This window comes from Peromyscus maniculatus, chromosome 13 (genome assembly GCF_049852395.1).
Source record: "Peromyscus maniculatus bairdii isolate BWxNUB_F1_BW_parent chromosome 13, HU_Pman_BW_mat_3.1, whole genome shotgun sequence".
NCBI lineage: Eukaryota > Metazoa > Chordata > Mammalia > Rodentia > Cricetidae > Peromyscus > Peromyscus maniculatus.
Genome location: NC_134864.1, coordinates 65,486,275 through 65,513,120, shown reverse-complemented (window position 1 = coordinate 65,513,120; position 26,846 = coordinate 65,486,275). Strand labels below are relative to the sequence as shown.

At 45.8% G+C, this 26,846-nt stretch overlaps 2 protein-coding genes across 4 annotated transcripts in view; one reads left to right on the top strand and one right to left on the bottom strand.

Annotated features, from left to right (window-relative positions):
• Mfsd6 (major facilitator superfamily domain containing 6) overlaps window positions 1–8,440 on the top strand; it is a 48,607-nt gene extending 40,167 nt beyond the window's left edge. For 2 of the 3 annotated variants that reach the window (XM_006974856.4, XM_042260405.2), the window contains exons 3-6: window positions 1,193–1,354; window positions 2,334–2,432; window positions 3,579–3,859; window positions 6,400–8,440. In XM_006974856.4, coding sequence (XP_006974918.1) covers window positions 1,193–1,354; window positions 2,334–2,432; window positions 3,579–3,859; window positions 6,400–6,603 — 746 coding nt within the window. In that variant the 3' untranslated portion in view covers window positions 6,604–8,440. Of the gene's footprint in view, window positions 1–1,192; window positions 1,355–2,333; window positions 2,433–3,578; window positions 3,860–6,215; window positions 6,241–6,399 lie in introns of all 3 variants that reach the window. The other variant, XM_015993740.3, reaches the window with a different exon arrangement.
• A 3,029-nt stretch (window positions 8,441–11,469) lies between these two features.
• The window catches only part of Nemp2 (nuclear envelope integral membrane protein 2), a 28,543-nt gene continuing 13,166 nt past the window's right edge, over window positions 11,470–26,846 (bottom strand). Inside the window, exons 5-9 of the mRNA XM_006974857.4 lie at window positions 22,843–22,936; window positions 21,932–22,046; window positions 19,989–20,214; window positions 14,583–14,759; window positions 11,470–14,127 (exon numbers count right to left, since the gene is read on the bottom strand). Of these exons, the coding sequence (XP_006974919.1) occupies window positions 13,989–14,127; window positions 14,583–14,759; window positions 19,989–20,214; window positions 21,932–22,046; window positions 22,843–22,936 (751 nt within the window). The 3' untranslated portion in view covers window positions 11,470–13,988. The remainder of the gene's footprint in view (window positions 14,128–14,582; window positions 14,760–19,988; window positions 20,215–21,931; window positions 22,047–22,842; window positions 22,937–26,846) is intronic.

Here is a 26,846-nt window from a genome sequence, read left to right as displayed (position 1 = left end):
TTCACAGCAGCTGTGAGATCAGGATCGCCATCGCTGCGCCTGTCCAAGAGACAGCATTCTGCAGCCCAGCTCCCTATCATCTGGATCTACAGCCTTTCTACCCTCTTCTGCAGCATTTCCTGAGCCTTAGCAGGGTGGTAGAAATGTCTTATTTAGGGCATGTTATCTATCACTCACTCTCAGCACTCTATACCGCCATAGTCTGTATTCACTACCATTCACTGGGAAAATGTTTCTCTGATGAAGGATGACAGTAGCATTTGTCTTTGGGTATAAACACAGATATTTATTGAGGCAGCTTGACACTGTGCCAGTTTAGCTAAAAAATAGTGTTCATTTGCCCCCTAGGATCTAGGATCTTCCCAACCATGGTTTTTATTTACTTACTTACTTACTTATTTATTTATTTATTATTTATTTATTTATGACCATGTGCATAGCACCAGGTTCCCCTTGTGGATCAGGCCCCAAATCCAAACCAAGAGCGGTTGGTTACCCTCATCATAGTAGTACCACTGCCGCACAAGTGGGCACATCTTGCTTCAAAGACTGGACTCGTAGATCACAGGGCTCACGGCTGGGTACAACTATTAACATTTTCTCCCTAGTAGCTCGTGTAGTATCTCCTGGAACCTGAAAAGGGGGGGAGGAGGTTTTCAGCTCCATCCCAACTTGATTTCTCTATTACATGCATCCCAGGGGTGCAGTGAAGGACAGGAGGTACTGAACACAGGCTACAGTGGACAAATCGAAAGGACAAATACTGTTACGACTCTACTCACGAGACCCAGAATATTCACATTCGTGGGGATGGAAAGAACGGTGCTTGCTAGGGAATGGCCTGAGGGGTAAAGAGTGTGATGTTTTTAAGATGATAGAAAAGTTAAAGAGATAGAGAACAGTGATGTATATTCAACACTGAGTGTACCTAATGCTACTGAACTTTTGTTTAAAAATAGTTAAAATGATTATCAAAATGTATGGGATGCTTGTATGAAATTCTCAAAGCATGAAAGTACTATATTGAAATGGCTTAAATGATACAGCTATTATGCACATGTGTTTATACATATGCATAGTGTATCTGTATATTATAATAGTAGGTCCCTGGTTTAGTGAATCATTCACATTGCAGGAAAGTGTGATGAGGGGTGCTGAGCAGCCACTCACTCCCACGTCTCTTCTTCTGCAGGAGTCACACATGCAGCCATCTGGGCAGCGTGTATCTCTTACCTCAGTGCAGCTGTTCCCCCTGAGCTGAGGACTTCTGCCCAGGGCATCCTGCAAGGCCTTCATCTGGGTTTGGGGAGAGGATGTGGTGCCATGATCGGAGGCGTGTTAGTCAATTACTTTGGTAAGAATAACTTTTCTTTTGTTCCTTTGAGGAAAAATAGTCCCCCCCCCCAAGCTATACCAGAATTCCACTTCAGTATTCCTATCCTTTTTTTTTTTTTTTTTTTTTTTTTTTTTTTTTTTTTTTTTAACATTACATGGTCATCATGATTGTAAAGCACATACTTAGGTTGGGAAGATGTTTAAAGCTGGCTCCTAATTCAGTCTTCTGGCAGACATTATTGAAAGAGCGTAGAAACCTCAGGGGAGCCAACAAATGACTGAGCACATGTGCTTCAGTTGGGTCAGGTGTCCTACACCTGCTGCTAACGATAACAAAGAAATAGAATTCATGAGCCAGGCGGTGGTGGCCATGCCTTGAATCCCAGCACTCGGGAGGCAGAGCCAGGTGGATCTCTGTGAGTTCGAGGCCAGCCTGGTCTACAGAGTGAGTTCCAGGACAGGCTCCAAAGCTACACAGAGAAACCCTGTCTGGGGAAAAAGAGGAAAGAAAGAAAGGAAAGGGAAAGGGAAGGAAGAAAGAAAGAGAATCCATCATGGTCAAAAAACCTTAACTATTCACTGATGTACACAATCTGTACATCCCAATCATCAGACCTCTTGTTGGAAACATGAGCACTGAGGCAGATTACTTTATTCCTGGGGGGTTGACTGCTCTGTCTTCTGTGCAAGGCGCAGTGTGGGAATTCACAGCACTGTTTAAGCTCCGCTGTTCCAACTGCACAGAGAGTGGTCCTCACAAAGACAGCACCACTGAGTATCATGTGGGGATGGAGGTTACTCGGACAGCCCTTCACTGAGCAGAACCAGCACCAGGGACTCCGGATGCCACCCTGTGCTCTCCCATTCCAGGGAGCTCACAGAAGGGCACTGACTCTGCTCAGTGAAGCCGCACTTCCTTTGCCCCGATGTTAGACTGTTAACGGTGGAAGATTGTTGCATTTCCTGGAATTACCAGACCCGCTCTGCTTGTTTTCAAGGGGCTGCTGCGACCTTCCGAGGAATTGGCATGGCCTGCCTGGTGATCCTCCTGCTGTTTGCCCTGATCCAGTGGCTGGCAGTGCCGGACGAGGAAGAAGGTGAACATGTCCTCTTTCCTTTCTCTTTTTGGGGCCAGGGCAGAGGGCTAAGGGTTTGAAACCGGGCTTCTATATGCAACCCACACTGGCCTTGAGTCTGCAGGGTGACCCCGCCTTGGCTCCATGCTTTCTTGGTGGTTCTCTGAGACCCCACTGAACTGTGAACAGCTGGCCTGCAGGAGACATGATCTCAGTGGCGTCCAGGTGAACTCATGGTAGAGATGACGCCTGCTGTGATGAGGAGACTGGCCTCTGAGCTGACTGGGGCTTTCTTGGTTTTGTTTTGTACAACAGTGCAAGGTGCTGTGGACATATGAGCTTTGACCCTCCCCAGAATTCTTAGGAGATTTCAGATTTAAGGCGAATGCATGTAAGGCCATATGGTAATTTACTACTAGGGATAGGGGGTGCTCTTATTAATCCCTATGCCTTTACCTTCATTAAAATATGGTCTGTTGATGCTTTTCCTGAAAGGCATGGCCTTTCTTAAAATCATCATACAGAAAGGAAGAGGGGCTGGGGGGGTGGCTCAGCAGGTAAAGGAAGCTGCTGGGAAGCCTGAAAACCTGAGTTCCATCCCAGGGACCCACACAGCGGAAGGAGAGAACTGACTCCTTCAAGTGTCCTCTCTGGCCTTCACATGTGTTCTGTGGCATTCCTGTGCCTACAAGTACCACACACACAAAATAAATAATTTAAAAAAAACTTTTTTGACATCTGAGTTGTGAGCCTAGCTTTTAACATCTGAACCCTGATTTAAAAAATTGAACGGACGAAGGCTGTATGAAATGTAGATGGCGTGAACAAGTGCTGCAAAGCTTTTGGTGACAAAGGTCAACGGTAGAATGCACATGTTCTTGGTTACTCTGTGGCCCAGCACAGAGCTGGTCATCTTGGAGCCTCCATCATTCCCACAGCACTGGCCTCGGGGCCTGCGCTGCTTCCACTAAGAGAAAACATGGCTTGTTACAGAACCTCGGAGGAGTGTTTGATCTCACCAAGCTTCTCAGGAGTAAGGCCGGTCTCCGGCCGAGAGCACAGCATCCTAGGTGTACACCATAATGTCAGGATTATTTTCTTTTCCCTTTTGTTTTAAATATGTAGAAAACTCTGAAAATAATTTTAACATCATTTTTTTCTCTCTAGACAAGACAATGTTGGCAGAAAGGATTCCTGTTCCCTCTAGTCCCGTTCCCATAGCAACCATCGACCTGGTACAGCAACAGACAGAAGATGTCATGCCACGCCTTGAGCCCAGACTTCCACCCAAGAAAACCAAGCACCAGGAAGAACAGGAGGACGTGAACAAGCCAGCCTGGGGGGTCAGCTCTTCTCCCTGGGTGACCTTTGTGTACGCCCTCTACCAGGTTAAAGAGATGATTCAACTGACAAGAGACAGCCGTGCGTCTGAGATACAGCCTTTGCAGGTACCCTCTGTGGGCCTTGTCCGCTGCTACTCCTTCTTGTTCATCAAAACACACAGAAAGCTTGGTGGGAAGCTTTCTTGGTGACATGCAAATAGAGGGTTTTCGTCATCTGGGATAACTATCACACAAGTGTTCACCAGGTCCCACAGGAAGAGAATTTGTTTTATGGAGCTCAGAAAGTCTTCACAGAGGAGTTGATTCTAAAGAAAAAAAAAAGTAAATTCCAGCTTTGCACACTTACGTTTCAATGGTAGAAAATACAATTTGCAACCAGAATATCCAGCTCTTACATTTAGAGGAGCTTATATCTCTATAATTTCAGAATTCCAGGGGGATCATTATACAGACCAGCTGCTAAATTAACCCACTAAAGTCTAATATCCCTAAAGGAGCAGTCTTTCCTGAGATAAGTCCAATGGTATTCATAAAATCAGCAATTATATAACCAAGGCTGCACCCTGACTCTGGAGAAGGAATGTGGCCTCTTTGAACAGTTTCATCAAAGCAGCAGATCTGCTTTTCCCTTGTTATATAAATCTTTCCCTTTTCTCGATAAGTAATGTCAGCTTTATAGTTACTGTGGCTTAGAGGACCCAGAGAAAGGCATTCGAGATGACTCAGTGGGTAAGTGCACCTGTCGTTATGCCCGATGATCCCTGGAATCCACAGAGAAGAAGGGAGAAAGCTATTTCCCGTAAGTTGTTCTCAGACTTCCAAATGCACTCCGTGGCACCCTTACACACACTATAAAACAAACAAACAAATAAATTTGATCTTTAAAAAAATGACCCATGTAGATGAAGATTTCCTGTGTCCTGGCCTGCCGGCAGTCAGGACAAATCTCTCCCACTTGCGTCCCCCAAGTAAACACAGACTTATATTACTTACAAACTGTATGGCTGTGGCAGGCTTCTTGCTATCTGTTCTTATATCTTAAATTAACCCATTTTTTATTAATCTATACCTTGCCATATGGCTCATGGCATACCGGTATCTTACACCATGGTGGCTGGCAGCGTCTCCTGACTCCGCCTTATCCCACCCAGCATTCTCCACTGTCCTTGTCCCGCCTACATCATCCTTCCTGCCTGGCTACTGGCCAATCCACGTTTTATTTATCAATCAATCATAGCAACATATATTCACAGCATCCAGGACATCCCACAGGAAACCCGGAGAGAAAAAAATAAGAGGTTTCCCTTAGCACTAAAAGGGAAACAGTAACTTCTTTTTAAACAGTCTGATAAACTACAGTGACCAAAGAGCCGGCTCAGGAGGTAGGACTGTCTGCGGCTCTCGTAAAGGACCTGAGTTTGGTCCCCAGCATCCATGACGGGTGGCTCACAGCTGCGTGAAGGAACTAATGACCTCCACGGACACCTGCACTCATGTGCAGGAACCCATACACCAACACACACGCATTCACATAATTCAAAATAAAAACAAGTGTTCACAAGAGAAGCGGCAGACTTTTCAATTACTTTAATGCATCTTGGCTTTATAAAGTAACTGTGAGGTCATTGCATGCTTTTACCAAACTGATAGCCATATGCATGCCCTCTGCGCAAAATCCTCCTAACTTGTTGATGGAGCCAGGACTGGACCTGAGAGATGGAGGGACATCTGGAAGCTTCTCTGCTCAGAGCAGGAAAGTGATCCTGAGAAAGGATGCCCTGCTACTGAGAGACAATGCTTTCACTACTGTGTGAACTCATCGCCATTTTCACAAGATGCCCAGTACCTACGCAGCATTAAAGCTTGCTTTTCTCCCCATTAAATTAAATTAATATTAATTAAAATAAGTCAAAATCAATAAGAACTAACAGGTACGGTATAGTATGGTTATGAAGTAGTTACATTCAGAACCACAGGAATGAAAGAAAAAATTTTAATTCAACTGTAGGAAATGGAAGTGGGGAGCATCAGTTGCTAATGATCACATTCCCCGACTTGTACGATCATTGCGGCATTTTACAAAACTGTTCTCAGTTCACTCCCCATTGGCCTCACAAAGCGTCTTCCCATTCCCTGCTTCGTCCTACTCAACTTTCCGTGCTTATTTTGAAATCCCACGTGTACATCAGGCCTTCTACATCACGGGCATTCTTTGCCTGGCCCTTGTTTATTCGCTACTGGACAGGGTCTCCTGGCCCTTGGCTACTGTGGTCTTCCCAGTGGCTGGCACTCAGGTGTCCTATGGCCGTGGCCCATGACTTTCCACGAAGTGGAGCCCTCAGTAACTGTGAATTACTGAGTACTGTTGTTTGCCTGGTATCGACAAGAACACTGGTAACTGTTCCCTCCGCCATGCGACGTGTCTCTCACAGTGTTTGTGTTTTTCATGCGGCTCTGGCAGTTGCACCTAGGAAAGGAAAGGAAAGGTAAGACTCTATCCTGTTTCTTCATGCATTGGTCCCTGAAGTGGGCTTTTCAAGGGATTGCTGTGCGTCTGCTGTTTCTTACTTGGAAATATCTATAATGGGTTGGATTTATTCTTCCTCACACCATGGAACATCTGTTGTTGTTTTTTTTCCTTCCAGGGGACCAGTGAGAATCGGGAAGTTTCTGCAGTTGGTGGAGCCCAGCGTGCCCCCTGTGAGACTCACTCCGACCCACTTAGAAGCCAGCCATTCCCTGACACAGCAGCATCTCAAACGCAGTCCAGTCCCGCTCACCCCAGTGCCACCCCACATGTAGAGGAGAGGGGGGAGCAGCAGGCTCCGCCCACCGCAGGAGAACACTGAAGGGCTCCTGGTCATCTCGCACCCTGCATGGCACCAGGCACCTCAGCCAGGACGCTGAGGGCAAGGCCCTCACCCTGGACATGCCTCCCCAAGGGGAGCACCGCACTGCATATGCTTCTAACTATCTAAATCATTACTGTGGAAACACACACACACACACACACACACACACACACACACACACACACACACACACACACGAGCTATAGTACTTGCTGGAAAAGGGAAACCTCCACAGTCCTGTAGACGCAGAAGGACAGTATGGGTGAGGACTTCCCCTCTTGGTTGGTTAGGTCCAAGCTAACACCTCTGCCAGGGTCTAGGAGTGGGGAGCAAAACTCACACCAAATGAACAGGTCTCAAGGTGACCTGGGACATCATCTTCCTCTTCTGATTATTTATTCTAAAATATTGGGTTCTCGGTGCAAAGCGAGATAAAAAGAGCGCATCTATAGATTTATTTGTCTTGAAGAAAGGCATTTTAAAAATTATAAGACATATTTAAAAGGGAACCAGATGGAAGCTAGTGGAACATACACTTTTTTTGTTGTTTAAAAAGGTTCAAAGTTTCTCTGAACCTTGCACATCTCTAGCAAATCTATTTTTATATGCACATGGTCTGTAATGGAAAGAGCTCCTGCAGAGAAGAGCTGGCACCACCTACCGCAGACTGGGTGGAGCTTTAAGAGGCCCTTGTCTCAATGGGCTGTAAGAATGAGCAGAAGTGAGAGACTATTTCAAAGAATCCCCCAAAGTCACTCTCCTAAAACTTGACAGACGAGGGTTGACAGCGCAGACCCCACAGCTACAGCCGTCGCTGTACTACTTACAAAGAGCAGGGTAGGATTTAAGTGCCTGGGGGAGGGACAGAGTGTTTAAAAGTTACATGTTAGGTCTGTTTTGTGAAGCAGTAAGTTGGAAGCCAGGAACAGGAATTGTAGGGACAAGAAGAACTGTCTCAGACTTAAACAAATCTCAGTATGTTCTTCTCCCCCAACGGTAGTCATACACTGGAGCCTTCAGGTTTGGGCTAGCTCCACCTCTTACCACCACAGACAGGGGAAGTGTCCTGGGCGGAAAGGAGAGGCTTCTGGGAGGCCTGTGGACACGGAATGCGCCGTGGCCGAAGGAAGGGCAGTCATAGTGTGGACAGACATTGAGGATGAACCGGAGAGAATGGGTAGAGACGGAAGCTCACCTTAGCCTCTGACCCCGAGCAGACAGGATCAGCTGTAACGTGAAGGCCTCCCTGGGACAGCTCTGCCTGTCCCTGCATCTGAGAGACCACAAAACCCAGCTTACAAGGGCGGCAACAGTCAAGCAGGTGGTTATTTTTGCACTTGAACGGTACTGAACTGTCAATCACCACGACTCATTTTAAGTGACCTTTAAAATCAGATGTTATTTATTATGCTCGTGTAGTTACTGAAGCGAAGTGGGAGCCGGGCTGGGCCCCACCTCTGAATGTACAGCATGTGGATTTGTAACTGACGGTAGGGAGCCGGAACCTTGTGTCTTGTGTTTACAGTTCTGACCGATTGCTTTGGAGATGCTCAGTGGATGTTGTTGAAATAAAAAGTAAATACCATTTTTAAATATTTCCTAAACGAAAAACACGTGACCAAATGAGTGGAACCCTCTGCTCTGTGGTGAATGATACCAAACTCCACACGCCTTTGTTACAAAATGTTTACTGTGAGCGTTGGTCCAACAATGCAGTGATTTCCAGCCTTTAGAGCTGACACCTTCATGAGTTTGTGGACTTTGTGACTTTTTCTTCCTGTCCTTAAAGTGCCATATACCACTTAAAAAAATATTAAAGTGAATTCGAATTAAACCTGATTTGAGAATTTTATAACCCCTCTGGAGCTCCCTGGAAACACTCAGGGGTGTCCAAGCCCAGGCTGGTAATCATTGCTGTAATGATTTGTCCTGTTCCCCTGGCCTGAAGGAACAGTGTTACCCTACAGTTCCATGCGAACCCAAATCGGTTCACTGTTATTTACTAGACTAATCCTTAAAGCCTTAAGAAGAGTAACGGTACATTCCAAAGGGCTGCACACCTGAAAAGCCAGCATCATGGGATGGTGTTACTTTACTATCCTAGTAACCTTGCTGTGGCCATAGGCCTCCCAGCATATTAGTGGAGCGCCTGCAGAAATGGAAGCTCATCCATGGTTAGTGATTGCTGTGTGCTGAGATAACCATTTGTCTTTAGAAAGCCCTACGTGGTACACATCACCATCCTCATTCAAAATAGGAGATTCTGAAGCTAACAGAGCCTGTTATGAGATCATAGTCACAGAGCCAGGACTGGGACTCAAATCTTGCTAACAGCAGCCCTGCTCTGCCTACCACCTTCTCATCCTTGTGGGAGGGACCACCTTCCCATCCTTGTGAGAGGGACCACCTTCCCATCCTTGTGGGAGGGGCCACCTTCCCATCCTTGTGGGAGGGACCACTTTCTCATCCTTGGGAGGGACCACCTTCCCATCCTTGTGGGAGGGACCACCTTCTCATCCTTGTGGGAGGGACCACTTTCCCATCCTTGTGGGAGGGACCACCTTCCCATCCTTGTGGGAGGGACCACCTTCTCATCCTTGTGGGAGGGACCACCTTCCCATCCTTGTGGGGGGGACCACCTTCCCATCCTTGTGGGAGGGACCACTTTCTCATCCTTGGGAGGGACCACCTTCCCATCCTTGTGGGAGGGACCACCTTCTCATCCTTGGGAGGGACCACCTTCCCATCCTTGTGGGGGGGACCACCTTCCCATCCTTGTGGGAGGGACCACCTTCCCATCCTTGTGGGGGGGGGACCACCTTCCCATCCTTGTGGGAGGGACCACCTTCCCATCCTTGTGGGGGGGGACCACCTTCTCATCCTTGTGGGGGGGACCACCTTCCCATCCTTGTGGGGGGGCACTTGTTACTTCCATTGTGGTACAGGCCATAGACAGCCCAGCCCTGAGTCCTGTGTGCCCAAATCCCATACCTGTTTGTTTCTATTCTGGATTTCCAGACACCCCCTACAACCTTCAAACTCAGCATCCCAAGCAATAGCCTCGCCTAGTAGAACTTCCCAGAAAGACTGTATGTAGATGCGCTACTTTTCTGTCCCAGGATGAGTGTTACAAGCTACCTGTGACTCTTACACTTGACATGTGGCTAGAGTCTCTGAATAACTGAATTTCTAATTTTAAACCTCGTCCTGCCTTGCAAACTGCCATACTAGACAGCACACAGCATACGGGAAGACATCACCTGTGGGAAGTTTCAGGGTTCCACTCCCCCAACTTCTGCAAGAGCACTTGGACCTAAGTTATGTTACCCTGTGAAGATGAGGATATGATTATGAGAGACGATTACAGGAAAGGAAAACAGCGACTTCCCATCCTGAAATTCTTCGGCCTTCGGTGCACCGAGACAAGACACAGGCTCCACCTGGAACTCTAGTTCACTCATGTCCTGTTTCCCCAAAGCTTTAAAAATCCCTGACGCAAGACGCCTAAACAGTTGGGCAGCTGGGAAAGTGGCCGCTCTATGAGGACAGGATGAGGGGGAGAAGGACAGGGAACTTCTCAAGGCAGAAACTACATGGTTTATGCAGGGGCAGCCGGGGCTTACGAAAGGGGGTATCTCAATGCTGACTGGGAAAACGTAAGCCAGCCCCAGCGAGCATCTCCCCGTTCCCATCTGCCCTGTTGCGGCTCAACAGAAGTCCCAGTTTTGAGACCCCAGTGCTAGGGTTAAGAATGTGGGCTCTGGGGCCAGAAGTCATCTGGATTGAAAGTGTCAGCTCTGTCAGGAACAAGTAAGTGTAATATGGGCCTCGGGGCCTCCTCTGTAAAACTGAGGTTTCGAGGAGAGGCTTGACAGTAGGCACAGGGAAATGACCTGCTATCCTGTCCGTCTCGGTGTCTTCATCCTGGGCCAGCTGCTAACACCCAGCGGACTACAGATTGGCTAAGGGGAGGCAGGTCTTCCTGAGAATGCAAGTCAGGTGTGGGAGACTAAGATGGTACCCCACCCATCCAAGCAGTGATGCCCAGTGGGGAGTCTGGGAAGGCAGCTTGGTCATGGGGTCATCTACAGATACCAGACTCACTGCAGGCTCATCACATCCCACATCCTGTGGTATCGATGCAGAGAATCCCAATTTCAGTCAGACAGAAAAGCTGATCCAAAAGGCTACATCATCTAATTCCGGGGAATCATCAAACAGACGATAATGTAGCATCCTATTTGGGTTATTTCTCAACATCATCTCTGTATCTTAAACTACGTACACGTTCAGATATATTAATGTAATACATCAGCTATTCCAAAATTTTAATGACTTAAATTTCCTAAACAATGACTAAAAAAAAATCATAAATGCAAATATTTCCTGTCGCATGGACACCCCCTATAATTCAGCCCTAAGTATTATTGACAAACTATATAACTAACTCACAAAGCATTTTTTTGTGCTTGTAAAATGTGTTTTTAAATTAACATTTGAATGTTATGATTTTAAGCATGGCCACCTACGCTGTTTCTCACCCACACATTTGGTGTCCAACAGTCTGACCTGCTTGTAACAGAAAGCCTTTGTGAGGTATCTGCTGTTACCAAGGGCACAATACAGGTCCTGTGTGTGCAAGCGCACACCCATGAGGGTGTGAAACATGAAGGACACAGCCATTGGTTGAGTGGTCGTCACACTGTTTAAGACCTTCTGAGAGAGGAGGAGGAAGGGGAAAGGGAACAGGGATGGAGGACGGTCAGAAGGGAAGAAGTGAACACTGCTTTGTGGGGATTAGAACTGTGATTGGTGTTGTGATAACCACTGAATCAGAGGCCAAGGATACAAGCCCACCAGAAGTTTCACCAGAAATGCTTTAATTGTTTAGCTTCTCACAGTTATCACATCACAGCCTGACAGATCCATGATTCTTCTAAAAATAAGCACAGAAAACAGCATCCCAAAAGACAGCCCATGTTTTATTGCGGTCACACTGGCTTGCACTGTCTCCTCACAGTGCAGTGTCCAGCGGCTCAGGAAGGCTGGGCTGTCGGGGGATCAGTGGGCGCTCCCGTGTCCGTCACACACACACAGCCTATCCTAGACAAACTGCTCAGCGAGGGTGACCGTGGCTAGGCATGAGCGCTGGCACATCATCATGTTACCGTATGCCACCAATAAATAAAGTTACAGAAAATGAAATCCAGATTAAGCTGCGGCCGAATCATGTTAGAACTCTTGTCTATACCTGCGAAAGAGTTGGTTGCCAAGAGGACAGAAGCACATCATACTACAGTGTTGTATATATTTATACATATATTTTTTTTAGATTCTAAAATTTTATTTTATGCATGAGTGTCTTGCCTGCCTGCGTGTATATGCAACACATGCTTGCCTGGTGCCTGCAGAGCCAGAGGGTAGCAGATCCCCTGGAACCGGAGTTATGGATGGTTGTAAGCTGTCATGCCATGTGGGTGCTGGGGGCTGAACCCAGGTCTCTGTGAGGCAGCAAGTGCTCTTAACCACTGAGCTACCTCTCCAGAGCACATTCTTTGACTTTTTAAAATCGAGCTCTGTGTAAAAGCACAGACTGAACTGAGTGGAGCTTTAAGGAAAGGAAAAAGTGTTGTAGGATAGTATTTCAAGGTGTGGTACTTTTGTTTATGCTCCGGAACGTTTTGTCTAAGGATGCAAAGATGTGTTTGATTAAATAAAACTCACCTGCGGTCAGGAGGCTTCGTCAGCAGCCAGCTGACAGGAAGTGGTGGGGAGGAGCCGGGTGAGAAAGGGTTTATGAGGAGGGGCGAGGGCTCTTTGGGGGGACGAGAACAAGGAGAGGAGGGGAGCTACTTGCTATTCAACCTCTGAAGAGCAGGATTCCATCTTAACCTTTGAATCTTGACTTCTTCAGAGGGGGAGAGGTTTAGTTATTCGAGAGTTGGAGCCGGAGGGAACAGATTTCCCTTGCGGCCTTGCAGTTGCTGATTCAGACAGCTGTGGCTCAAAAGGCAGCAACCGTTCCAAAAAAATGAAAGACAACAAAAAAGACTCCTAATATTAAATATGTCTGTCAAAAAGCAGACCTAGAAACACGGACAGGCTGCTTCAGAAAGATCATGAGAAATCTAGAAAGTTCCAGGAAGTTGACACTGATCTCAGGAAATGACAGCGACAACCTGTGTCCCCTCGCTGTGCCTCTCTTTATGAGGGAGGGTTGCTCGTGGTGTTATCATTACAAACAAAGACAACAGAAAGCAACTCTGCATCTGATTCTCAGAGAATCACGGCAGCAGCTTCTTCACAGAATGCTCACCATACTCAACCCTTGGACCGCGTTTCTGCTCCTGCCCTTGGGGTGAGGCACAGGTAGTGGTTCATTTCGTGCTGGAGTTGATCACGGACCAAGAAACAAACATTTGCTCTTTATAAAAAGAGCATCACAAACCTATTTTGTGAGAAATCATGGCAAACATATAAAAGCAGTTTAAAAAAATAAATCTCAATTTCAATATATAAAAAATACAAAAAGTAATGATAATCTGTCTGCATATAAAACCTTGTGAAAAAAATTAAATATAAGAAATGTTTCTTTTTCTTCAGTGATTAAATCGCTAATAGGCTGTTATTAAAAAACAAACAAACCAACAAAAAACAGAGGCACCAACATGGTGAGACCGAGGCTGTGGGGAGATAGCCCAGACCCTGCATCTGAAGAAGTGTCCTCTACCTGAGTCCCAGGATGCGCCAGGCTGGGACGCTGCCCGGGTTGCTAAGGGGACACTTCCCTCAGACCCAAATCACACCATCAGGAGCATTTTCCAATGTGGTCTAAAGATCATCGATCTCACGAGAAATGGTTAGAATCCTTGTACACGATGTCTGCCTTTCAGAAGACTCACATCTTCACACCACCGAAGATGGAGGAATCTGCAGGACGAGTGACTCTGAGTCAGTCACGACTGGCGTGAGCATCCTTCACCAGCCCTGACTCGTATCACGTGGACTGCACTTTAGAAAACACTGAATTAATTAAGAAAAGGAGGGAGAACAATGTAGCCTTCTGACCCAGCCTCAGGGCATCAAGAGAGAAGTTGGTGCCGGGTGCTGGGACAGTATCTGACCTTGCTTCTGGTCCTCAAGAACAGTTCCCACGGTTCTAAGGAAGGTCTTCTTCACTCAGGGCAGGTGGCAGTGATTCCTAGAGTCCCTGTGCCACTTACAGCACAGTAAGTGAGGGGCCGAGAGTCAGTTCTCAAGGTGTGCTTTTCCTTACTCGGTGGCTTTTCTCGGCAGCGCACGCTTTTTCCACGGTCCATAAATGCTTCTGCCCACGGTAACAGGATCTTCGCCTTTTACCCGCTCTCTTGTTCAGAATGAAGTCAACTTGCAGGGAGACTGTCCGTAGGAAGGCTAAAGAGCTGCTCTTCCAAGAAGGCGCCCCCAAGGCCGTACTGCTTTTCGTGTGTGCTGACTTCTTCCGGTGACAAGTGGCTCGCCCCGAGAACAAAGTCTGCAAATCTAAGCAATTTTAAACAGTTAGTGTCGTCCCAGAGGTTTATCTGCAAGACGGTGTGTGCCTCGCTGCTTATCCCTTTTAACTAAATCCGACGGTGTCAGCCGAGGAAGGCATTTGCACCCAGTACAGAGCTGGCTGATGGGAGTCTTCTGCAGACGGCTGTGCCGGGGGAGGTGGAAGTGTGTGCAGGTTTACGAAGCCCCACCACGGCCAGGTGCATCCAAGCCATTCACTCATCTGCTCCCTGCTCCCTGTGAGTGCAGAGTACTGGCCATAGCTCAGGGTCGATGCCTCGCATCAGGCCCATATTTTCTCAGACCTTAGCAGCGCCCCAGCAACTTTGGTATAAGGTGTAACCAAGAGAAATGGTTGCTTCTAAGCAGAAATGTGTGCTCAAAAACACTGTGTAATTTTCCAGTCGCCCAGAACCTGAGGTGTGGCCCGCCGCAGGACTTACTTTTTAGGAGCCTGGAGTCTGGAGACAGCCAGCCAGGAAGGGAAGTCGGGCCTGCAGCAGGCGCGGCGCAGCTCCTCGAGAGCGCTGGTTGTTTCTGCCTCGGCTTGCTCCCTGTACTCGTCGTCCGTGAGGTACCTCGCCATCAGCGGTTCCGCTGTGAACCACTGCCTCACTTGCCTAAAACACATGACATCTGGTTGCCAGATTCCTGCCCAATCAATCCTTATGACATAAAAAATACGCATCTTAGACATCAATAGTAATACACCTGAGCTCCTTGTACAGCACCCTGTGCTTTCCACAGTCCTGTGACTGGGGGGTAAGGAACGGGCAGCGTGGGCCTACTGTGTTTTCCACAGTCCTGTGACTGGGGGGTAAGGAACGGGCAGCGTGGGTCTGCTGTGCTTTCCAGTCCTGTGACTGGGGGGTAAGGAACGGGCAGCGTGGGCCTACTGTGTTTTCCAGTCCTGTGACTGGGGGGTAAGGAACGGGCAGCGTGGGTCTGCTGTGCCTCCCTGCTTCTCTGACCACCATAGCAATGTCCTAAGGCCTCTGAGAATCAATTTCTGAATGAGATGTTGATTACAATCTTTTAGCGATTTCTAATCACACAACAGACATGAGGTCTGGCTTCCCAACTCTTTGCCTGCTGATTTTCTTTGGCACAAACACAAACAGGCTTTCAGTGTGTCCTTTTATGGAGACCAGCGGGGACACACACTGCTTACTACAAGAAGCTGGATCTGTGGGCTATCGCTTCCACCTAGTGGTGGAGCCTCTGACTAACTGGACACAGAGAGGAAGTGCCACACAAAGGTCTGCATGGGAAGGAACCTACATTCGTTTTTCTCTGGCTACACATGCACTAAGAAGCCAGAAACTAGATTTTCTTTTCCAGTCAGAAAAGTAATAAATGTCATAATAATAAAGCAACCTGTACTTTAGGTTCAAGATGCTAATAAGGACATATTCGTGATAAGGTTTTAAATAACGTTTGTGCTACATTCATCTGTGAATCTTAAAAATGTTTACAGGTGACATGCACTCTGACTTAAGCAGAGATTTCCCAGGGTTTAAAAACATACATTTTCCTTGAGGGCTGAGACCGTAAAGACCAAAGGTGGCTTCCCTCTTAAGGTTTGACTAACGTTGATGAACTGGCTTGAGGAACCAGTGACTGTTTGTCTCCTCTTCTGAACACCCAGCCAGGTTTCCTACAGGAAAACCCAGGCTCTGGCCCAGAAAACAGGGCACAGCCCAGCTGCAGGGTGCACTCATGGCTGGACTTGGCCAATCGCCTCCCAGCTCCACCCCGCTTGTGTCACATGAAAAGAAGGAATGGAGTGTCACTGTCTCATGAGTCACTGTACAGGTGAAATGGGACGTTTATACAAACTGTCAGCAGCTAATCCAAAGATCAGCTATTATATAGTATTAACATGTATGCAATACGTAAACAGCTTTTTGCAAACTAGCAGGTCTGATGCAAATGTTGTTTAACTTATAAGTTCCTGCTTTAGTCTCTGTGTTTTCATATAACTATTCTTTAGCAACATTTAAAGCAGACAGCATAACAGTACATATGGATTGTTACAAATGCCCCATTGATGCATAATGGAGTCATCATGCCAATGACAAGACACACTTGCTACCGGTAAGACAGTTGGGTGGCTAAGGGAAGGAGAAGAGAACTCTCTCTCTCCCACTGAAGGTCTGTGTCAGTGTCTGTCTGGACCACAGCAATACCTAAGAATGTCTTCCACTGTAGGAGCCTCCTCGTCTACCAACCCTCTAAGCCAGAAAGCACATGGGTCACCAGGCAACAGTTACTCACTGTCTCAAGTTTAATTATCATCTGTCAGGTGTATTTTTTATTTTTCATTAGATTAACTGCCAACATTTGCACTGTAAGGATTACATCTGAATTCCAGTCTACATTTGCAGATTTTCTAGAATATCAGATTGAAAGAGGGACCCACATTTGCATATGGCAACCATCAGCTCCTGCTGGTTTTAACTGCTGCCTTTGCAGGGGGGTGCAGTGAAGAATTTCCCACAGTCCTCTTGGCCACCCACTGCCTTGCCCCTGCCTGGGCCCAAGTGTTTGGATTTATATCTTCTGTGTAGGCAGCCACCAGGGAAACTAATGGAAACACACACTGGGTGGCCCCTTCCCAGACCCATGCACAGAACCAGACCAGATTCCCCAGTGCAGCCTGTGACGCTCCCCATCCGGCCAGAGCACACCTCACCCACTGCACTGGGCCAGAGCGCACCTCACCCACTGCACTGGGCCAGAGCGCACCCCACTCACTGCACTGACAGAGCACACCTCACTCACTGCACTGACAGAGCACACCTCACCCACTGCACTGACAGAGCACACCTCATCCACTGCACTGACAGAGCACACCTCACCCACTGCACTGACAGAGCACACCTCACTCACTGCACTGACAGAGAACACCTCACCCACTGCGCTGACAGAGCCCACCACACCCACTGCACTAACAGAGCACACCTCACCCACTGCATTGACAGAGCACACCTCACCCACTGCACTGACTGACAGAGCACACCTCACACACTGTACTGGGCCAGAGCGTACCTCACCCATTGCACTGACAGAGCACACTGCACTGACAGAGCATACCTCACTCACTGCACTGACAGAGCACACCTCACCCACTGCACTGGGCCAGAGCCCACCACACCCACTGCACTGACAGAGCACACCTCACTCACTGCACTGACAGAGCACACCTCACCCACTGCACTGGGCCAGAGCACACCTCACCCACTGCACTGACTGACAGAGCACACCTCACACACTGCACTGGGCCAGAGCGTACCTCACCCACTGCACTGCCAGAGCACACCTCATTCACTGCACTGCCAGAGCACACCTCACCCACTGCACTGGGCCAGAGCCCACCACACCCACTGCACTGACAGAGCACACCTCACTCACTGCACTGACAGAGCACACCTCACCTACTGCACTGCCAGAGCACACCTCACCCACTGCACTGCCAGAGCACACCTCACCCACTGCACTGGGCCAGAGCCCACCTCACCCACTGCACTGACAGAGCACACCTCACCCACTGCACTGACAGAGCACACCTCACCCACTGCACTGACAGAGCACACCTCACCCACTGCACTGACAGAGCACACCTCACCCACTGCACTGGGCCAGAGCCCACCACACCCACTGCACTGACAGAGCACACCTCACCCACTGCACTGACAGAGCACACCTCACCCACTGCACTGACAGAGCACACCTCACCCACTGCGCTGACAGAGCACACCTCACCCACTGCACTGACAGAGCACACCTCACCCCCCACTGCACTGACAGAGCACACCTCACCCACTGCACTGACAGAGCACACCTCACCCACTGTGCTGACAGAGCACATCTCACTCACTGCACTGGGCCAGAGCACACCTCACTCACTGCACTGACAGAGCACACCTCACCCACTGCACTGGGCCAGAGCACTCCTCACCCCCCACTGCGCTGACAGAGCACACCTCACTCACTGCACTGACAGAGCACACCTCACTCACTGCACTGACAGAGGACACCTCACTCACTGCACTGACAGAGCACACCTCACTCACTGTACTGACAGAGCACACCTCACCCACTGCACTGCCAGAGCACACCTCACCCACTGCACTGCCAGAGCACACCTCACCCACTGCACTGGGCCAGAGCACACCTCACTCATTGCACTGAGAGCACACCTCACCCACTGCACTGGGCCAGAGCACACCTCACCCACTGCACTGACAGAGCACACCTCACCCACTGTGCTGACAGAGCACACCTCACCCACTGCACTGACAGAGCACACCTCACCCACTGTGCTGACAGAGCACACCTCACCCACTGCACTGACAGAGCACACCTCACTCACTGCACTGACAGAGCACACCTCACCCACTGTGCTGACAGAGCACACCTAACTCACTGTGCTGATAGCGCTGTTGCCTGAGCCAACTCAATGATATCTCTTCCAGGAAGCCATTCACAGATTAACACTTTAGTCCCTGGGCAAGCTTTGTCTTCATACTTATAGGATAGGTGGGGACTGGAGAGACAGTTCAGTGGCTAAGAATGCCAATGCTCTTCAGAGGACTGTAGCATGGTTGCCAGCACTCACATCAGGTGGCACACAACTGCCTGTTACTCCAGGGCCACAGGATCTAATGCCCTCTTCTGGCCATTCTGGGTACCCACAAACTATGGCAGACACCCCCCAACACCCACACACATCTTTTTTTAAAGGCAGAAGATATATAAATGCATGTCCTTATCTCTACCAGCACACCTCCAGGACAGGACCATCTCCACCTGTGCACCTGACACAGATGCACAGACTAAGGAAACACATAACAGTATTGTGTCAGCAGAAGCTACTTTATCTTTCTTTCTGTATTTTCACAAAGCCCAAGCCTTAATTTAAAAGCTAAAACAAAGCCAACCTGTTGTAGCAGGATTCTTAAAAGTTCTTATTAATAAAATCAAACCCGAGGCCAGTTATTGGGGTCCATGCTGGTAGATCAGAGAGACAGAACAAGCCACAGCTATCTCACCTCACCGGATCCTCAGCTGGTCTTGTCTCCTCAGACTGGAGGCCTCTGAGTCCTCATCCGGAATGGGTCTCAGCTGAATTACTACTGCTCAAAAGCCTGAATGCTTAACCAGCCAAAATCTTCTAGTTTCTGGTCCTCACGCCTTATATATCTTTTTGCTTTCTACCACCACTCCCTGGGATTAAAGGCTGGCTTTCTGGGATTAAAGGTGTGTGTCACCATGCTTGGCTATTTCCAATGTGGCCTTGAACTCACAGAGATCCAGAGGGATTTCTATCTCTGGAATGCTAGGATTAAAGGTGTGAGTGCCACCATTTTCTAGCCTTTGTATCTAGTGGCTGTCTGTTCTCTGACCCCAGATAAATTTATTAGAGTACACAATATTTTGGGGAACACAATACCACCACAACCTGTAATAAAATGAAATGAATAACTCCTTCCAATCGTTTATGATACATTTTCTCCTAATGCTTATCTCATGAGCACAATTAGTATTACTATAGCAATCTTGGTTCTAATGAAAAGAAATGTATGATAAAGGTAGACATTTTAGGCAACCCAGAGCCCAAGCAGTTTTGCCGCTGATTTTCGTGAGCTCTAACTACCGAGTAGTTGGGGTTACAAGTCAGTGGAGATGGGAGCAGATGCTTAGCGCTCTTTTTCCTCTGTTCCCTCAGAGTGAACCTTCCAGATTAAATATAATTACCTGTAAGGTGTAACCAAAGTATCTCTCCAAACAATAAATAAAACCAAAACTCAAAATGTCAGAGTTGGTAGCAATGGAAAGATACTCACCACCTCAGATAGCCCAGTGCTCTCAGTGGGTAGCACAGACTCCAGGAGAACAGGAGGAGGACCATAACGGCATAGGCAAACTGAGGCACGGCCACACCAGCGTAGATCAGGACCAGGGAGAAGAACCGCAGTGTCCACATCAGAAGGCCTCTGCTCCACTCATCAGTGAGAGGCCCATGCCTGTAACAGGCGGCAAAGCTAGACAGTCCCACAACCAAGACATAGCCTGGAAATGAAGAAGGACAACAATTTACCTGAACTTGAGAACTGATGTGGAAAGTCTGGCAGCGCCTTGACTAAAAAATAACATCTACCAAAAAACCTTAATTTAAAAAATTAAGAAAACAAAAAATATTTCCTTTTCCCAATGAAGGTTGGAAAAAGCACCTACAGCTCATTAGTCCTTGTACTTGAGCTCACAGGCTGACTTTTAAAGATGTATTATAATTATCCATCTGTATGTACACATGTGCATGTGGTACCCGCAAAGCCAGAAGAAGAGGTCAATACCCTAGAACTGGACTACGGGCAGCTGCAAGCTAACCAATCTAAGTCCTGGAAGCAAACTCCAGGCCTGTGGAAGAGCACTCTAAACCACTGAGCAGTTCTTAAATTGTAATAACTTAAGGTATACACTGATAATTACGGTAATATATAGTCATGTCTTTCTAAGTCCAATGTCCTGAGCGGACAAATGATTCCTGGTTGCTTGGGCAAAAGTAAGCCAGTGGATTTCACACGTTGCTATAAACCCATTTTTAATGTTTATCTTCTAGTCACCCAAGGAGAACGTCATTTAACAATGGAGCGATCAGGTAGCCATCCTTGCAGCCCATGGTTACTAATGGTGTCAATGGTGTGACACACTAGGGTCCGGTGCCATCAGATGGGAAGTGCACATCACTTCCAATGATTCCCAACACAAGTGCTTAATTTGTTTCAAAGCAAACCTTGAGATTCAATTTCTTATTTGCAGTCGATCCGGAAGAGAAATGAACACGTTAAATGATGCCACAAAATGGGCACCACAAAAATCCAGAGAGTGGACCTTTCTCAGGATGCCTCTGTGATGAAATAAGCCATGATGGATCGAGAGTTACCCAGCCTAGCAGGTGCTTTGGAGGTTCAGCACGATGTCTGGGTTACGCAGTCAGGCAGCAAGGGTTAACTCAAAATCTTAATGTGACCCGGGCAATAGGTGATTCTATGCAATTATTAATCTTTAACATTTACTAGTGAGGTTAAGGATATAACTCAGTGGTACAACAGATGGCGAGTATACATGCCACCCCGGGACAACTGCTAGCATTAACAATAGTAGTGAATAGTTATTTGGTTATACAGGAAAATGTTCTTGTTGTTTGGAGACAAAGGGTAAAGAACTTACAGGAATATTCCATGTTATGAGTAAATAATAACTACTTTAATATAATAGGAAAGTAGGCTAAAAATAGTGTTTAAGAATGAGTTGCTTTTATTTTAGCAACATTGACCTTATACGTGGAATCTGATGTTGATGAGGCTCCAATTCCCATTATTTCCTAACAAAATCAAATAATTTTTGTAACATACAACAAGGGGATTAAATAGTAATTCTATCCTCTGTTTCTGAAAAGTCAAGTTCTCATTAGTTACACCCCCAGAAGCCATCTCTTAGAGCATTTACGTTGCAGCCTAGATGTGGCTAGAGTTCGGCCACAATTCTGAAGCATTTTTACTCTTTTGATGATTTGTACAGAAAACTAAGGAAGTTTGAAAAGGGAAAGAGTTTAAAATGGGATCCAAGTGAACTAAAATGCCAACTATGGGAATGAAATAAAATACTATTTTTGATTGCACCTCTCCTTAAACCAAACGAGAATGTATATGAGAGAAACGTGTCAGAGATCCTCTGCTTGTACTTTTCAGCCTGGCCAATGGAGGGTTCTTCTGTGTTCACCTACCTAACGCATACACTCTGTGTCCACACCACAGCCACTTCAGATCCTCCATCACCCGGCACACAGCATAAGCTGAAGCAAACCAGCAACCAACCATTAGCGCCCCAAATGTGCTATGCTGTGTGTGGAAGAAAATAAACGACACAAAATACATATAATATATTTTGGTTCATTCACTCTCATAAAAGTAGAAGCAAACAAACAAATTCTTTGTTCTGGAAACATCTAGGTCACGTAAAAGTACTTATCTAATACTCTCTGAGTCTCATGTTCAAGGTATGGTATGGTCCTCAGAGGAGAGTCGTTTTCATACAGGAGCTTAATGGCATGTAGACTTGGGTCCCACTGCTAGACCAGAATCTACATCTTAACACGCTAACGTGTACATTAAAGCTGGAGAGCACTACTAAAATATAAAATTATCTAAAAAACAATGTGGTATTTAGAGCTTTAATCAGAGTAACCACAAAGTTACAATCATGAATTAATATTTATTTCTTCTTTGGGACATTATTTTTTTGGAATATTTTTTATTATTAACTTTTATATTTCTTTTACATAACAACCACAGTTTCCCCCTCCACCTGCTTTATACATTATTTTATTGAAGGAATAGAGAAGAAACAACAAGAATAAAAAACCCAGATGTGGCGCTATTATGTAATGCTCCAAAGACTCAGGATCACTCTCTCATGATACAATTCATAAAAGGGTACCAAAAATATCACCAAACAACATAGTCCTATATATCACTAATAAGCACAAACTGACTTTTCAGAAACAGACACACGTTAAGGTCAATTTACACAGCAAAGGAGCACAGCTGAATTAGGAAGTATCACAATATGAATTAATTTTGATTAACTTTTTAAGTTTGGTTCTCATTTTCACTAATTTGCATATAAGATACCTACCTTTGGAATGTGTCTCCTCAACATCAGAAGGACAAAGACTAGCGTCATCAGAACACCTAACACAGTACCCGAAGAGTAATAGAAAACAGGGCTTCTGTTGAGACAGAGGAAAAGCCATGTCAACAAAGCAGCATTTTCAGTAACAAAAACTGAAAAAAAATCACAACACTCCGTGTGGCGACAGTGACTGGTAAGGAATGTTAAGAAAGGAAAACTCTGATCACACCCCATGTATTTAAAATTGAAATTGGTACTTGAACGTTTCAGTAAATAGACTACTGCTGAACGTCTGAATTGTCTTCTATATTCAGAATGTGATCCACTAACATGTGCACCTGTCACAAAGCAAGCACTTGCCTGAGAGCTCTCCAGGAATTCCCAGATACCCAGGGACAAATCTTACAGAGGAGGAAACCAAGACAGCAAGAAGTGAACCAGGACAGACTCCGCCAGCTCCGACTGGACCAGGAGGTGAGTCTTTGTTCTCCTAGGCAATCACCCCAGCATCTAGGCTTTAGGCTCAGGGGCACAACTAGTGCCCCCATACCCCACCAACTGCAGCCCCAGCAGGCAGGCCTGACTATCCACTCCCCCCCACACCGGACCCTGTAACCTAAAAGGCCCAATCCACCCCCCAAACCCACCTATCCTCCGAGACCACAGCTGCTCCCTGAGACACAGACTCTGCCAGCTCCGATTGGACCAAGAGCTCCAACTGGACCAAGAGACCTCAGCTGCTCCCTGAGACAAGACTCCACCAGCTCCAATTAGACCAAGAGACCTCAGCTGCTCCCTGAGACAAGACTCCACCAGCTCCAATTGGACCAAGAGACCTCAGCTGCTCCCTGAGACACAGACTCCACCAGCTCCGACTGGACCAAGAGACCTCAGCTGCTCCCTGAGACACAGACTCCACCAGCTCCGACTGGACCAAGAGCTCCGATTGTACCAAGAATGGCTCCTGAGACACAGACACTGTTGGCACAAACTGGAGGAAGAGATGGGTAGACGCCAATGCAAGAAAACATTCAACAACGTAAGAGCAATATGGCACCACCAGAACCTAGTGGTCCTACATCAGGAGGACCTGAACATCCCAATGTAGGAAAAGCAGAAGAAAAGGACCTTAAAATTGGCTTTAAGAAGATGATAGAGGCCTTTAAAGAGGAAATAAAAAATTCCCTTAAAGAAATTGAGGAAAAGACAAAAAATTGGAAGAAAGCAAAAAATTCCTTAAAGAAAGCCAAGAAAAAGCAATTAAATGGGTGAAGGAAACAGTTCAAAACCTGAAAATTGAAATAGAAACAATGAAGAAGACACAAACCAAGGAAATGCTGGAAATAGAAAATTTGAGTAAACAAACAGGAACTAGTGATGTTGGTTATGCTTATAACCAACAGAACACAAGAGATGGAAGAGAGAATCTTTGGCATGGAGGATACAATAGAGGAAATAGATTGTTAGTCAGAAAATATACTAAAGACAAAAAAGTCATAACACAAAACGTCCAGGAAATCTGGGACACCATGAAAAAGCCAAACCTAAGAATAATAGGGATAGAAGAAGGAGAATACCAACTCAACGGCACAGAAAATATATTCAACAAAATCACAGAAGAAAACATTCCCAACCTAAAGAATGAAATGTCTATGAAGATACAAGAAGGTTACAGACTGGACCTAAAAAATAAGTTCCCTCACAACATAATAATCAAACCACTAAACATACAAAGAAAAAATATTAAGAGCTGCAAAGGAAAAAGGCCAAGTAACAAATTAAGGCAGACCTATCAGAATAACACTTGACTTCTCAGTGGAGACTCTGAAAGCCAGAAGGTCCTGGACAGACATTATGCAGACACTAAGAGACCATGGATGCCAGCCCAGACTATTATACCCAGCAAAACTCTCAATTGCCATATACAAAGTAAACAAAATATTCCATGATAAAACCAGATTTAAACAATACCTATCCACAAATCCAGCCCTACAGAAAGCACTAGAAGGAAAAATCCAACCCAAGGAAATTAGATGCACCCATGAAAACACAGGCAATAGATAATCCCACACCCAACAAATCCTAAAGAAGGGAAACACACAACACTACCACCAAAAAATAACAGGAATTAACAATCACTGATCATTAATATTCCTTAATATCAATGGACTCAAACACCCATAAAGACATAGGCTAACAGAATGGATATAAAAACAAGATCCATCCATTTGCTGCATACAAGAAACACACCTCAACTTCAAAGACAGACACTATCTCAGTGTTGGGTAAAGGGCTGGGAAAAGTCTTTCCAGTCAAATGGACCTAAGAAGCAAGCTGTTGTAGCTATCCTAATATCTAACAAAATAGACTTCAAACTAAAATTAAAAAGAGATCAAGAAGGACATTACATATTCATCACAGGAAAAATCCATCAAGATGAAGTCTCAATTCTGAAAATTTATGCTCCAAAGGGCACTCACATTGTAAAAGAAACATTACTAAAGCTTAAATCACACATCAAACCCCACACACTAATAGCAGGAGACTTCAACTCCCCACTCTTACCAATGGACAGGGCTGCCAGACAGAAAGTTAACAGAGAAATAAGGAAACTAACAGATGGTTATGACTCAAATGGACTTAATAGCTATCTGCAGAATATTCCACTCTAACACAAAAGAATATACCTTCTTCTCAGCACTTCATGAAACCTTCTCTAAAATTGATCCCATACTTGGTCACAGAGCAAATCTTAACAAATACAAAAAAAAATTGGGATAACCTCCTATATTTTATCAGACCACCATGCCTTAAAGATAGAATTCAACAACAATACAAATTACAGCAAGCCTACAAACTCATGGAAACTGAACAACACTCAACTGACTCATCACTGGGTCAAGAAAGAAATAATAAAGAAATTAAGGACTTCCTAGAATTCAACGAAAATGAATGCACAATGTACCCAAACATATGGGACACTATGAAAGCAGTACTAAGAGGAAAGTTCATAGCACTAAGTGTCTACATAAAGAAGTTGGAGAAATCTCACACTAGCAACTTAACAGCACACCTGAAAGCTCTAGAACAAAAAGAAACAAACTCACCCAGGAGGAATAGACACCAGAAAATAATCAAACTAAGGGCTGAAATAAATAAAATAGAAACAAGAACAATACAAAGAATCAATGAAACAAAAAATTGGTTCTTTGAGAAAATCAACAAGATAGACAAACCCTTATCCAAACTAACCAAAAGGTAGAGAGAAAATATCCAAATTAAAAAAAAAATCAGAAATGAAAAGGGAGACATAACAACTGACAATGAGGAAATCCAGGTTATACTTCAAAAACCTATACTTCACAAAACTGGAAAATCTTAAAGAAATGGACAAATTTCTGGATAGGTACCATATACCCCAATTAAATCAAGACTAGACAAACAATTTAAAGTCCTATAACTCTTACAGAAATAGAAGCAGTCATTAAAAGTCTCCCAACCAAAAAAAGCCCAGGGCCAGAAGGTTTCAGCACAGAATTCTACCAGAATTTCAAAGAGCTAATACCAATACTCCTCAAATTGTTCCACACAATAGAAACAGAAGGAACATTGCCAAATTCTTTCTATGAGGCTACAGTTACCCTGACACCCAAACCACACAAAGATGCAACAACAAGAAAGAATTACAGACCAGTCTTCCTCATGAACATTGATGCAAAAATACTCAATAAAATACTGACAAACTGAATCCAAACACACACACAAATCATCTATCATGATCAAGTAGGCTTCATCCCAGAGATGTAGAGATGGTTCAACATCCAAAAATTTTTCAATGTAATCAACCATATAAGCAAGCTGAAAGAAAAACACCACATGATCATCTTATTAGATGCTGAAAAAGCCTTTGACAAAATCCAACACCCCTTCATGATAAAGGTCTAGGAGAGATCAAAATACAAGGAACATACCTAAACATAATAAAGACAATATTCAGCAAGCTGACA